The sequence below is a fragment of the Amblyomma americanum genome, chromosome 9, assembly GCF_052857255.1.
Source record: "Amblyomma americanum isolate KBUSLIRL-KWMA chromosome 9, ASM5285725v1, whole genome shotgun sequence".
Taxonomy (NCBI): Eukaryota; Metazoa; Arthropoda; class Arachnida; order Ixodida; family Ixodidae; genus Amblyomma; species Amblyomma americanum.
This window is the reverse complement of record NC_135505.1, coordinates 30748452-30760999: the sequence shown is the minus strand read 5'-3', so window position 1 is coordinate 30760999 and position 12548 is coordinate 30748452. Positions and strand designations below refer to the sequence as shown.

Below are 12548 nucleotides of genomic sequence, written 5' to 3'. Positions count from 1 at the left end.
ACATGCATGTCGTAACGAGCCCCTCATTTTCCTTCCCTTGTCCATTGGTAGGACAGTGAGTCGGAAAATAAAGAAGCATAAAAGAGAAAATGTGAACCTTCGTTTGCTAGTTTTAAATGAAAAATAATTGACAAGGATACATGGAGCATGAAATCAAACAGTCCATGAGCCTAAAGGAGGGATGTTGATATCAAAGTGATGGAAGAACATGGTTGTTTAAATATGCCCTTACTTCAGGGAGAGCACTAAAGTGGCTCTCTAGTGTATTACTTTTTGAAACAATGCTGGCCATGCCTCAGGTCGTTATGTGAATGCATTTAGACATAAAACTAAAATGGGCACACGTAGACAGCAATCAGCAACCAGACTTTTTGCCTCTCACTAAGGCAGAAGACGGGCAGTGATAACAACATGACATCCCACACCTGTGTTCTGTGGGTGCATTTGCTCCCATGCCCACATGACTACAGGTGGCACATTCTGGCCACAAGTTCATTTTTGCACGGGCCCACAAGTGCCTTTGGGCAGAAGCTGAATGCATGGCATTTCAGTTACGAGGTACTGTGACAGAATCCCTGTCCTGGAAAAACTCCCTTTCACAGAGCTGTGGTTGTACTAGGATGTTGCCCTCAGATGGAATTTTTTATCGGTCTCAGCTTATATTTCATTCTTCCAGTGATGCAGTTTATTGGAGCCAGTTGAAACAGCCTGTTTGTATGCGCACCGGACGTTTATATTCTGTGGCTACCTGTTGGCTGTAACTTTTTCACTGGAAGTGGTGGAATCGTTTCCATAGTTACTACAGCCACATTACACAGATACGTAGAGAGTGGTTTTAGGTGCTTTCCTCACAACCCCAGAATTTATGTATGTAAAAAGAGCAAACCTGAGGAGAAAAGGTCAGCCAGTAAGGATCTCTGCTGGGTTTTTTGCATTGCTTTGTTATACACTGCTTCTATAAGCACACTGTGTGTAATTACACATGCTTAAATTAGCACAATTCAGAAAAAATGAGCATGGCCCCCTGCATGTGGATGACACGCAAAATTGTTAAGTACTCCACTTTTTTTTTGTTCTTGGCACATGCGGTCATTGTGGTGGCATGTGTGAACAATAATGACATAAATTAGCATACTCTTAACATTTTACAAAACTTGTAATACACTCAGCGTTTACCCACTTATTGATTGCCCATGTATTAGAACTAAGGGCTCCATATCTATCGGTTGAAATGACTGGGCCGTGACATCGTGTGTGCTGAGATCTTTGTGTTTCAAAGTAATTTAAGCACACATATCCGAATATTAGTGCTAGAAACAGCGCTAACAGGATTATCAGATCTACTGTTCACAACAAGGAAACAAAATGAAATGCAGCTCATGTTGTCAGTGGTCTTTAAGTTTGTATACAGTGTTTAACGAGGCAAAGTGGAATGTGCTGTAATTGCAAGGCCATTAGTCAGGATGATGCCTATAAAGAGACCGCTTCTAGATCAAACTTGAAAATTTGTTTTGATACTGTCTCAAAATAATTGTCTGAGAGGAAGCCTTAAGATGTATGAGAACTGCCTGGCACATGTTGGTGTCTCAGTAAACATTGCTTCTCCGGCTCATTCTAGCCTTGCTGACGTCTGTCCAGTGACAAAAGATGCGTTTGCCTCCAAGAAAATTGTATGTAGAAATTTTCCCACCAGTTCAAACTCGTGATATCCTTACCGAATAGGACAGCTTGTGCAATTTTGAAGTGAATTGCAGTGTAGTGTAGCCTCTAGGATCTGCACCCAAGAAACAGTGTGAACAAGCACATTTTACTCATAAAATTGGCCTGGGAAGTTGACACCTATAAGATGTGTAAGATAAGTCGTAAGATGTGTCTAGCCTCGTTAATTTCCCGCGGTGGTCTATCGAAGGCTGTTATCTTGTGGCCGGGTTTATGTAGGTCAAACTGCAAGGTAAATTGTTTTCGATTTCAATATCTAAAGAGGTCTTTAGATAATGGTAGAGGTTTCTAACTTCATTGTGTATTGTAAGGGATGTCAAAATTACTACTTGTTCCTTTTGGCAACGCACATCTTGGCGAATCATTCATTGCAGATTAAATGGAGAATTTACTGAGGCTAGACACATCTTAGGTTAACATGCCGCGAGTTGGGCTATCTCGATCAGGGAAGTGATTTGGGGCAAGTAATGACTCATGCTATGCTGTGTGCTTTTCAGTGATTGTGTTGTTTGTGGTATTGCTTGGTTGTTCTGTATATTCCTTGTTCACTTCAATAAACATCAGTTGCGAGTCAGCGCTTGTTTTGCGCCCTTTCACGCTCCTGTCTTTTGCACTGGTATATCCTCCACGACACCAGACCAACTTACCCAAATGTCTGTCCTTCTGAAATACCGCTCGTGTGTGAAATTTTTTTGCCAGCAGATTGGCTCTTATGAGCACTTATGAAAATGCCGTGTCAGTGCATGTGGCCAGTATGCCATTCAAGGACACATAATGCTTGTCACCATGAAAAAAATGATTAGTAGCAGCAGAGACCTGCTCAGAATGATTTGTTCATAAGTTCCTAGCATATATAAAAAGCCCTTCATTTTTGGGTTTTATTTCTTCTGGAATTTGGGGGGGGGGGGGGGGGGCAAAATTGGGTGATATTTTTCTAGCCCAGATTCGGGTGAAAATTGGGCTATTCTGAAAAAAATTTAGCAGTTCGGGATTTTCGGGTCATTTTTTGCAACGCAATGTAGTTCACTATAAAGCCCTTAGATAAAGCTGATCTAGGGACTTTAGTTCACTATTATTCGTTTTCCTGCTGTACATAAAGTGCCCCATTTTTCTGCTCATTATTTCGTAAGCATGGAAATTGCAAAACCCACTGAAAAAAATTATTTACCAATTAAGATTTTTTTTTATCTGTTACAGATATCTTGTCGCGTATGTTACCAGTGTTCTATGAAGCCCTGCCATAATTGAGTAAGGCCTTGACCCGGCTTTATTTGTACAGTGGGAAAACATTCGACATCAGAACTATGATTTTAAAGGCAGAAGGTCCTTTGATCAGGTGGTCGTTAGCGTGGGTTGCGCATCATGTACGACATCTGGTTGGTAGCCATGGTTTGGCCCCTCACTTCTAAATCACTCTTTTCGAACTCATCCTCAAATTTATTAGCATCATGAAAATGAGTGTTAAAAGAGGTATAGGATCCCTAGTTGACCGAAGGCACCTTTCTGGGATAAGAACTAGATATTCGTGATTTTGTTTTTGTGGTGTTTTCAGCTTTGTGAACTGGAATACCAACTTTGTCTAAAAGGCTCATTTCCAAGGAGAAATCGGGTTTAACCCAATTTTTAAGAAGTATGTTCAGGGCATAAGAATCCGGTAAGATCAGGTTTTACCCAAAAACAACCCATGACGTTTACAGTAAGAGCAGCACATGATCGAGTAAAGCTCACGAACAAAAAGAAGTTGTTGACATATCCTGCAGACAGCAAGCAACCGTGTTCATTTGCTTTTTTTTTGTGTATTGGAATTGATGCGTTATTTGCTCAGAATTTTATATTTTGCGGAGTACTGTCATTTCATTTCATTTTATTTTCTTAAAGGCCCCATGACTGGTGCATTACATAAGGGGTGGGAACTAATAATAAAAAAAGCATTCTTACAATTGTACGTAATTTTTTACATTTTCAATGAACTTGGATGAATAGGTGATGGTGGCAATGCCGCCTGGAAGGCCGTTCCAGTCTGCAGCTGTGCGGGGAAAAAAGGAATTGGCAAAGGTGACAGTGTGGGAGAGTGGACGGGTCAAATGAAAATGATGACTGGTGCGGAGTGAAATGCGTGCTAGGGGAGGGAAAATATAAGGAGCGGTGCACGTAGGGCTATTGAAGATTTTATGAAATAAAGATAAGCTGGAAGTGCGACGACGGAGTGATAAGGGCGGCACACCGGATGCCGTTTTCAAGGCGGAAACGCTAATGTCATAAGCATAATGCGTGAATAAACCTTCCTTTACTTTTCTCACCAATATCAAATGCCTTAAAAAATGAGAGTGTGTACTCTGCTTCTGTCCATGAAAAACTGTCAGGCAGCTGGTACCAGATCTTTACTTGGCCATGTAGCAGATAAAAACTGGACTACATGGAGTATATCTCTGGAAGACCAGCTTTGAATTTTTTGTGGCCAGTTTTACTACAAAGGTATACATAACAAGGCAAGGAAAGCATATAACAGCGTGTACAGGGCACCTCCAGGTATAACCTCTGCCAAAGGTTTAAAGCATAGTGTTTATTGCTAGAATGGAAACTAAGAGAACTGCTGGTTGCCTAGTGCAAGGAGGCATAAATTTTGTATTCCTGCTAGTTAGCTAACAAAATTAGCATGTAAGGTACATGAGTAAGCTTGGATTAGAAAGTTATAGCGTGTGAAAAGAATGCCCAAATAACAATTAATTTGTTGGAGTACCTTACTGCAAAACTCATCTCATTTCTGCTCATGCTGCGGTACTGACTCTTGATAGGCAGCTCAAGGTCATGTAGCCACAGTAGTCGTTCATAAATATGAGCGACCAGTCTTGTATTTCTCTAGGTTTGTGCTTTCTTCAGAGTGTCAAAAACGTTTCTAGAAACTGTTATTCGTAGAAATTGGGACATTTGTAGTATATATCATTGGTCAAATTATAAATTTCCTGCAGCCTCCTAGCAGTTTAGAAGACAGGTGTTAACGCCAACCAGTTAACTGCGTTACTGTGACCTAATATAATGCCTTCTTAGTGTCGACACTAGCAATACTCTTTCGGTTTCATGTCTGCATTGGTTTAAAGTTGGTTGATACGTTCTATAGAGTGCATTACAAACAATCACTCACATGCATTTACCTCCTGGCTTATAAAAAGAAATTTTTTATTTGCTGTCATTTTGTTCCCAAGTCTTGTGCAGAGACATTCTGCTGCCTGTGTAAGCTAAAAAATTTTAAGAGCGTTAGCTCGTACTCATCACGTTTCGGGACTTCGTGGTGTCTGCTACCACCCTGAGATCACAGCGCCATCTGTGGCAGCAACTACTCATCACGTTTCGGGACTTCGTGGGGTTTGCTGCCACCCTGAGATAACAGCGCCATCTGTGGCAGCAACTACTCATCCCGTTTCGAGATTTCGTGAGGTCTGCTACCACCCTGAGATCACAGCGCGATCTGTGGCAGTAATTAGAAAACAGCACATCTCGCTTTGAGACTTGTATCACCATCTACAATAGCATTGTAGAAACAACCACCTGCCACATGCCAATGATGACATCACAGTCCAATATGGTGGATAGAGGTGGAACTATGCGAGTATGATGTCAGGGGACAAAATGGCGACATAGTTTTGACATAGTTGGCGACATTTTAATGGCGGCCATTAAAATTGGTTGTGCGGCACTATTTCTTTTCCCCCTCTCCCTCAAAGATATCCTATATTCGGTAAGAAAACTGTCCCGTTACGGGACCGCTATATATGTATACATTCGTTCCGTTATATATATACTCTGACAACAAGGGGCACCCATCCGGGGACAGTTGTGTACCGAATTTGATAGGCAAATAAAACTCTATGGGTTGTGGTATAGAAATAAAACCACAATTAAATAATAGGTAAATATTGTATTCATGCCGTTAATAATTCAAGTGTTACCATATCGCACCGCAAGCCGAATTCTATGCCCACCTTGATCCCCCAAACAAAGCAAATTCCGTTTGGGACGTATCTTGAGGAAGTGTAACTCGACAATGGGTAGACGTGCATCGTAATTTCTCTGATAGATGGCGCTAGGCTTCGATTGATCCGCTAGGTGGAAAAGTTGTTACTTCTCCGAACCACTCACGGTTTTCTTCACTGTCCCCACTGGATGCAGAAAGACTTTCGTTTTACGCATGGCCAATAAAGCTAAGGCCCATTACTTCAACGTCTTCCATACGGTCGCAGCCTTTTTTGTGATTAGTTTTCTTGTTTTTTTCTGGGAGGTACAAGCAGTTGACTTTTGTGTATTGTAAGCTTAACCATGACAATGGCTAACAAGAGCATTACTCGAAGTGACACACAAAACCTGCTTTCTACAGTGCTTTTTCACTTTCTCAGCAGGTGGCAGCACCAGTCCAATTGTCTGACTAGGCTTCCCGTTCTCTGCAGCAGAATAAAAAGAATTTACGCCTTTAGATGCGTAACCCAAATGAGGGCACCCTTTTCACGTCCTTAGTTCTTTTTTTTGTAAAGGGAGCGCTGAGCACGGCAATACTGTTAATGCACCCATACAGTGTTTAAAAGTGCACAGATGCAACGGTGTACGGATGGTCTATTACTTTTTGGACAACTTTGCAGTTTTTGATTAAGCATGCTTCTAACGTGATGTGAGCTAGTTAAGTTTTCCATTGAAAGATAGCTGCAGGTTCAGTACCTGCACATAAAATAGGGATTTTTGCCTCCTTGATGTAAGAAATAACTGAATGATTTTAGCTCAACTTCTATGCGCCACTGATTCCAAATGGAGGCTCGCTCTATTGGGGTATATAAATGCGGAGAAAGTATGTGCCTCCTGAGCTTAGTATCCTTGTATGACTCATTCCAGTGATGCTTTAACCTGTTTGTTTTCCTCTGGCTTAATTACATGGCACATGCTGGCATCTTGTGCGAGCAGATTTTTTGAAGGTTGGCCTCTTAGGAGTTCCTTTTTTTCTTTGTGCATTTTTCAATATATTCCAAAAATTTATGCGTCGAACATTATGTGGGCATCAGAAATGCAACTCCCCTGCAAACAGGCGCAGACACGCTGTGAAAGACATATCTGGGTATTTTAGATATGTACTGGGGGATTCCATAATTATAGCACATATTGAAGCAAGTCATGGGTAGCTTTTTATAGGGACTGTTCAGCTTCCCTCAAAGAGTGCAATCACCAAAGAAATGATCAGTATAGCTATAGGAGTTCATACTTTTGCTACTCAGATCACACTCTATGGTATAAATATGACAGTTGTACTTTGCACCCATTTTGGGGGCTGCAAGGGTGCAGGTTATAAACATGGAAACGCACCCTTAAGGGTGCAGATTTCTTTACAGTGGAGGCAGCTGTACTCAGAATTTTAGCAACAACACCTAGATGTGCTTGGACCTTGTTTAGTTTTTAACCTGTCTGCGGAACGGGAGTGAAAGTGACAGAAGGCTCATGACCAAGCTGGGAGTTGCATGGACTGCTTGCGTCATCTCTTGGGAAGAGGCTGTGATGTCTTGACAAGGAGTGTCGCATGTCTTGAGAGAAATGAATCGTATTGTAGCAGTCCCTCTACAGTGCATCACAGTGGTCACTACTGTATGCGCAATCTCTTGCAGGAGGGCGGTGGGCGACGAGGTGGAGGATGATGCGGAGGTGGGCGTTGCCCGCAGTTGTAGGAGCGGGTGAGAGGGGTGGATGGGTGAGCAAGTGCTGCGCCTAGCGGAGGAGGTGCTGCGGCTCGAGCGGGAGCTGGCCCAGCAGCGGCAGCTGCGCGCACACCAGGCCCAGCGCGCCCACGCCCAGGCACAGGCAGTGCGCCTCTGGGTCGCCCAGCGCCTGCGACAGCTCGAGGAGCACAACACCCGCCTGCAGGTTTGGTCTCATCGGGGCGCACTGGGGGAGCTCAGTCATTTTCAGCGATAGCCGTTAGTGGCATGAACCCCTGGACCTATAAAGTTGGCATAAGAGTCCATATAGTGGAGATAGGTGTGAGGGGAGAAGGTAGGGATACTACACGTGAGATGTTGCTTTCTTTTGCTGGCGTTATTGCACGTGCAGCAAAGCATAGCAGCTATTGCTGGATTCTCACATTATGCATCACAGTGCAAATATTTGTCTGGAAACCCCAACAGCTTGCTAAAGGTGCCGAGCGTCCCGTACGTTTTGGCCTCTATTTCTTGCTGCCTGACATGCATGCAGAAAAGGGCGTACAGATATGCAGCTCATTAAAAAATGTCTAAATTCAATTATGTCTGGCAACATGGGAAAGAGTCTCTTTTAAGCAGCTATAGTATGATTAGGCCCCAAATTTAGCGGGTAAAGGAAAGGTGGCAGGGTTGAGGCATGCATGGATTTAGGTGCTTGGGTTGCCCTGAAAACACTACAAGGAGCCCAAGGTTTCCGCAGAATCCAGTTTGCAAACTGCCAGGATACTCGCTTAGAAGGAAGCACAGATTACATTTAGTGACCTAGTCTAAGAAGAAGACATTGCTTTCATTTATACTACCTTCCAGATGCTATCTTGTAATCATTAGAAACTGGACAGAATTACTCAAAGCAATTCTTATGGGTAGTGTAGGGTTGTCAGCACAGATAAGGCACACATTGGTTACAAGGGGCCTACAGATTGTGGACAGCCACTGACCACTCGAAGATGACCACTTAGCTTGGATTGTGGCCACCGTTGAATTTACAGTGATTGGTCAGTGGTATGACTTGTTCCTTGACATTATTTCAACTGTCTGTCCATTCAGAAATGAGACTGTAAGTACGGGATTGTTCAGTTGAAGTGCAAAAGGTGCTTGTGTGCTGTGCAATTTCGGCACACATTAAAGAACCTCAGCTGGTTGAAATTAATTCAGAGCCCGATACTGCGGCGTCCCTGGTAGCCCAGCTCATGTGTCGCTTTTGGACATCAAGCTCCACAATCTATAAATTGTAATTGTGCAAAAAACAAATTATGGGAAAGATGAGGATAAAGGCTTGTGTAATGTCCTCTTTTCCTCTTATTGCCTTTTTGGTATGGCAGCAACTTTGCTACTGGTGCAAATGAGACATGATATGTATTGCTTCTCTATTTGGAGCTATTATTTTCCAGGTCGCATGTCCTTCACCAGCTCAAACTGGGATTTTATCTTAGTGGATCTTTGCTTCCTGCTGGCACTCCTTGCATTTGAATTTACTACCTTGCAAAGTTTCCAAAGCCTTACATCGATTTTTTTATTACCTCTTGAATGAATGTGCACACGTTTACAGTGAGTAGCGTATATTTTGGATGTACTGCGACCACTCCTGGCTTTGAGCACTCCTTGAATGGGACATTTAAAATCAGCTTTTGTGTGCGCATTTGTCACCGGATATTTTCCTTGTCACACTGTGGCGTGTACAGTTGGTTGCACAGGCCTTTGCACTGGGTGCGCTCTAAGTGTGCTCTGGGCTGTGGCCGTGTGCAGGAACAGAATGAGCGTTGCAATGAGCAGCTGGAGGAACTCAGGCGGCGACTGGCGCAGCTGAGCGAGCAGCTGGCAGCCAGCACAGGTCCGCCCGAGGACGACGAGGCGCCACCCGCATACACGGCTGCGGTGCTCCACCCCACGGTAGGGTGTCTCCCAGTGTTGCTCATGCATTCACCCTGCTTTATGTCACTACTCCACTCCTTCAAGGTGTCTTGTAACACGTGCGGAGCGGTCCACGAAGAACATTGCAGCAGAACAGATTACGTAGCATACTGTCAGCACACAGGCACAAGGATGCATGCGAGCAAAGATGATAAAGGAGCTAGAACTGCCGACTAATTTTGTTGAGAGAAATGCATTACAGTCAAACCCACTTATAACAAATGTGGCAGTTGAGCAGGTTTGATTCGTTGCATTCGGAGTTCATATTAAATGACTTTTCACATTGAAAACCAAAAATGCAAAAAAACACAAAATTTGTGTTAATAAAAAATTCACTAAGCACACCTGCCTCATAAAAACACAGCACTTGGCAAACTCTCCAGCATGGTCATGTGCTCCTCACCTAGATGTTTACTGCCAACAAGCTGCTCTTTAATGAATCACGGTTGAAGTGTTCACAGCAACTGGGAATTGTCATCAGATTCGTTGCAGTTGGGAAGGGCTCATACACTAACACCCTCCTGTGACACTGTCTGCCACTAGATCTGTTGTTGCAGATGCCTTCGCTGCCACACAGTCCCAACAGTGTTCAGCTGTTTTTGGCCTTTCTGTAGTGACGCCCCCTCCCCCCATGCAGAGTTGCCCCGGAGTGCGGCTAGAGCGCAAGCGGTTCCGGGACGTTGCCGCTCTGTCCTCCTGCAGCTCCATGGCTTCGCCCGAGGAGGACAGCTCTGCCCACAAGGGGTGAGCATTGTCCTCTGCGCAGGGCTCTCAGTTCCACTGCTTTCACCAGTGATAGCTCAAAGCTGGCGTCCAAAACTGAAGGCGCACAGGGTGTGATGTGATCTGTCATGTGCAGGTACACATGTAGCCCTTCCATAGAAATACCGTATAAACACGTGTGAGGGCTGCACTCTTTTTCCCACATTTGAGGGCCAGTTTTCGGGGTGCGGCCTATACACTCTATGTGCGCAAGAAAAGTTTTTTAAAGTAAAAACACACCAATCAGGAAATGGGTGGCATTTATTCTACATTCAATGGTTACTCGTGGAGTCTTGCGACTCTGAGCAGATGCTGTGCTCTGGTGCACTCTCATCCCACAAAAGTTCGTGCAGAATATCCACTGTCAGCACGTAGCCGTTTGTTCCATGCTTCCATCACTCAGCAGAGCAGCTCTTCTTCCATTTCGGGAAACTTGCACGGCTTGCCTCCGAAAGCGCGCTTTTTGCAGCTTGTGTTCCTCAATACATCCTTTTGGTTGCACCATCGTCGGATGCACTTCTCGGCCATTTCGAATTTCGTGCCTGCCTCACGCTTGCCGTGTTCCACCGGCAAACTTCCAGCCGTGTAGCTATTAAGGTGATTTCCCATCGTGCTACTAAAACTGCAACGCTCAGTGGCAGCACACAAAAGCCACAACTATGGTCAACTAACATGCTACCACAATTCCCGTGCCTTTGACAACCACGAAAGGCTGGCGCTACTGCTACTGATGCCGATATGGATAGCATGAGCTCGTGGCGGAGGAAAAAGTTGACGATGATGATGATGAGCCACGGCCTCGGGCGCCATTCGTGGGTGGTACCTGGAAGCTCCTGTGCGCATGTGTTGCCTCCGCGATCAAGCGCACCTTTGCTCGCAGCCGGAGCTGATCGCAGAGGTTACTGCATGTGCATTTCGAAGCCTATTCCTGTGTGGGTCATGGAAAGTTTGGGTGCGGCCCTTACAGGGGTATTATTTTTTTTAATATTTCCTTTGGGAAAACAGGGTGCGGCCCTTACACGCGCTTATACAGTATGCTCATGTGCTATAGTTTTCTTCAGGGCCGCTTTGTGGCTATGTGCAGCGCATATTTTTTATTTGCTTTTTTTATTTTGAGTTGATCAGTTTTGAGAATTGCATATTGCATTAGGTTGCTCCGAGGCATCTGTTAATATCTGCTGAACTTGTGTATGTACTGTATCCATTGTAATGTGTTGAGTAGTTGTAAATTGCTTTAAATAAGTGCTGGATGCTTGCTACTACCCATTTTATGCTCCAAAGCTGCTCTGGCTAGCACGTCTTTCATAACAGTTCTGTTGAGGTCTCAAGAGTGCCCTAAAAGGACGCTGAGTACAAACTGTTGCAAGCCTCTACTGACAGGTTACCACTTTGTAATGACGAAGGTGCTACTTTCTATGGAAGTGGAGCCTCTACAAGCTAGAGAAGGCTAAGCAATTCAATGTACAGGTGTTGGAACCCTCGGCTAATTTGACATGTAAACTGTGGTTTATTGATACAGTTCTGTGGGCACGGATCTCGGAGGGTAGGCTACAACATCATTCACTTAAAAATGAGGATCACAGAATCCTCTACAGTGTAGATGCCACAACATAAGTTTCTTAGCCATGAACGCATCTTTTGTTGTCGCGCAAACATCACCATATCCAGGAAAAGCCACACATTCAAAATTTACTACGGACAAGTATTGGAAGGAGACATCACCTCAGTGTTACTCAGAGGCTAATTCAAGAATGAGGCAAGGTTTGCTAGTTTGCCGATGACACACGTATGACAATTACTGATGTGAAGGAGGCAAAGAACACCTTGCCACATTGCACATTCGGTGTCAGTTACAATTCTGTAAACGGTCTTGCTTAAAAGCATGCATGCAGTGAACTCGTTTGCTTCTCTCACCAAACTGAAGGCTTGAGCCCGTTAAGACTGGTTCATGCTTTTGTCATTGAATGTGGCCGGTAGGCATTAGCCAGAAGCAGTTTGCGTGCGAATGTGCCAGCGTCTTTTCTGTCTGCTACAGCTGATAAAACGGTTCTAGATGCTACTTGGCCCGATGCATAATGTACTTGTTTGATTTATCCATTTCTTTGGGACTAGTACTATCGGAAATGACAGCCGGGAATGTGTGGAGACGCAATGGGTAAGGGCAAGGCTATTCAAGAGCATGAACATGCCTTCATTGAACAAGTAATGACACTGAGGCATTCCACGTTTCAACTTTGTTAAATGTGTCAGGTATTTGTGACAACTTCAGGGCTGCAGGGGTTTGAAACACATACTTTTGGTGCTACCTTTCTGGTGGGCTGCATCGTGGTGGACACACATGATTACTACTTTGATAAACTGTTGTTACTGTGAAGTAGGAACTGATGAAGCAGTTTCAACGTAGCTGTTTGGTATAGCGTACACAGG

General features: G+C 44.1%; 1 protein-coding gene and 1 pseudogene across 2 annotated transcripts in view; both read left to right on the top strand.

Annotated features, from left to right (window-relative positions):
• LOC144105335 (uncharacterized protein CG43867) overlaps positions 1–12548 on the top strand; it is an 80135-nt gene that overhangs the window by 3285 nt on the left and 64302 nt on the right. For both annotated transcript variants that reach the window (XR_013308767.1, XM_077638471.1), the window contains exons 2-4: positions 7359–7614; positions 9195–9338; positions 9997–10103. Coding sequence is in view for 1 of the 2 variants with exons in the window: in XM_077638471.1 (XP_077494597.1) it covers positions 7438–7614; positions 9195–9338; positions 9997–10103 (428 nt within the window). In the remaining variant the exon portion in view is untranslated. The remainder of the gene's footprint in view (positions 1–7358; positions 7615–9194; positions 9339–9996; positions 10104–12548) is intronic.
• On the top strand, positions 973–1069 carry LOC144105771 (U6 spliceosomal RNA; annotated as a pseudogene).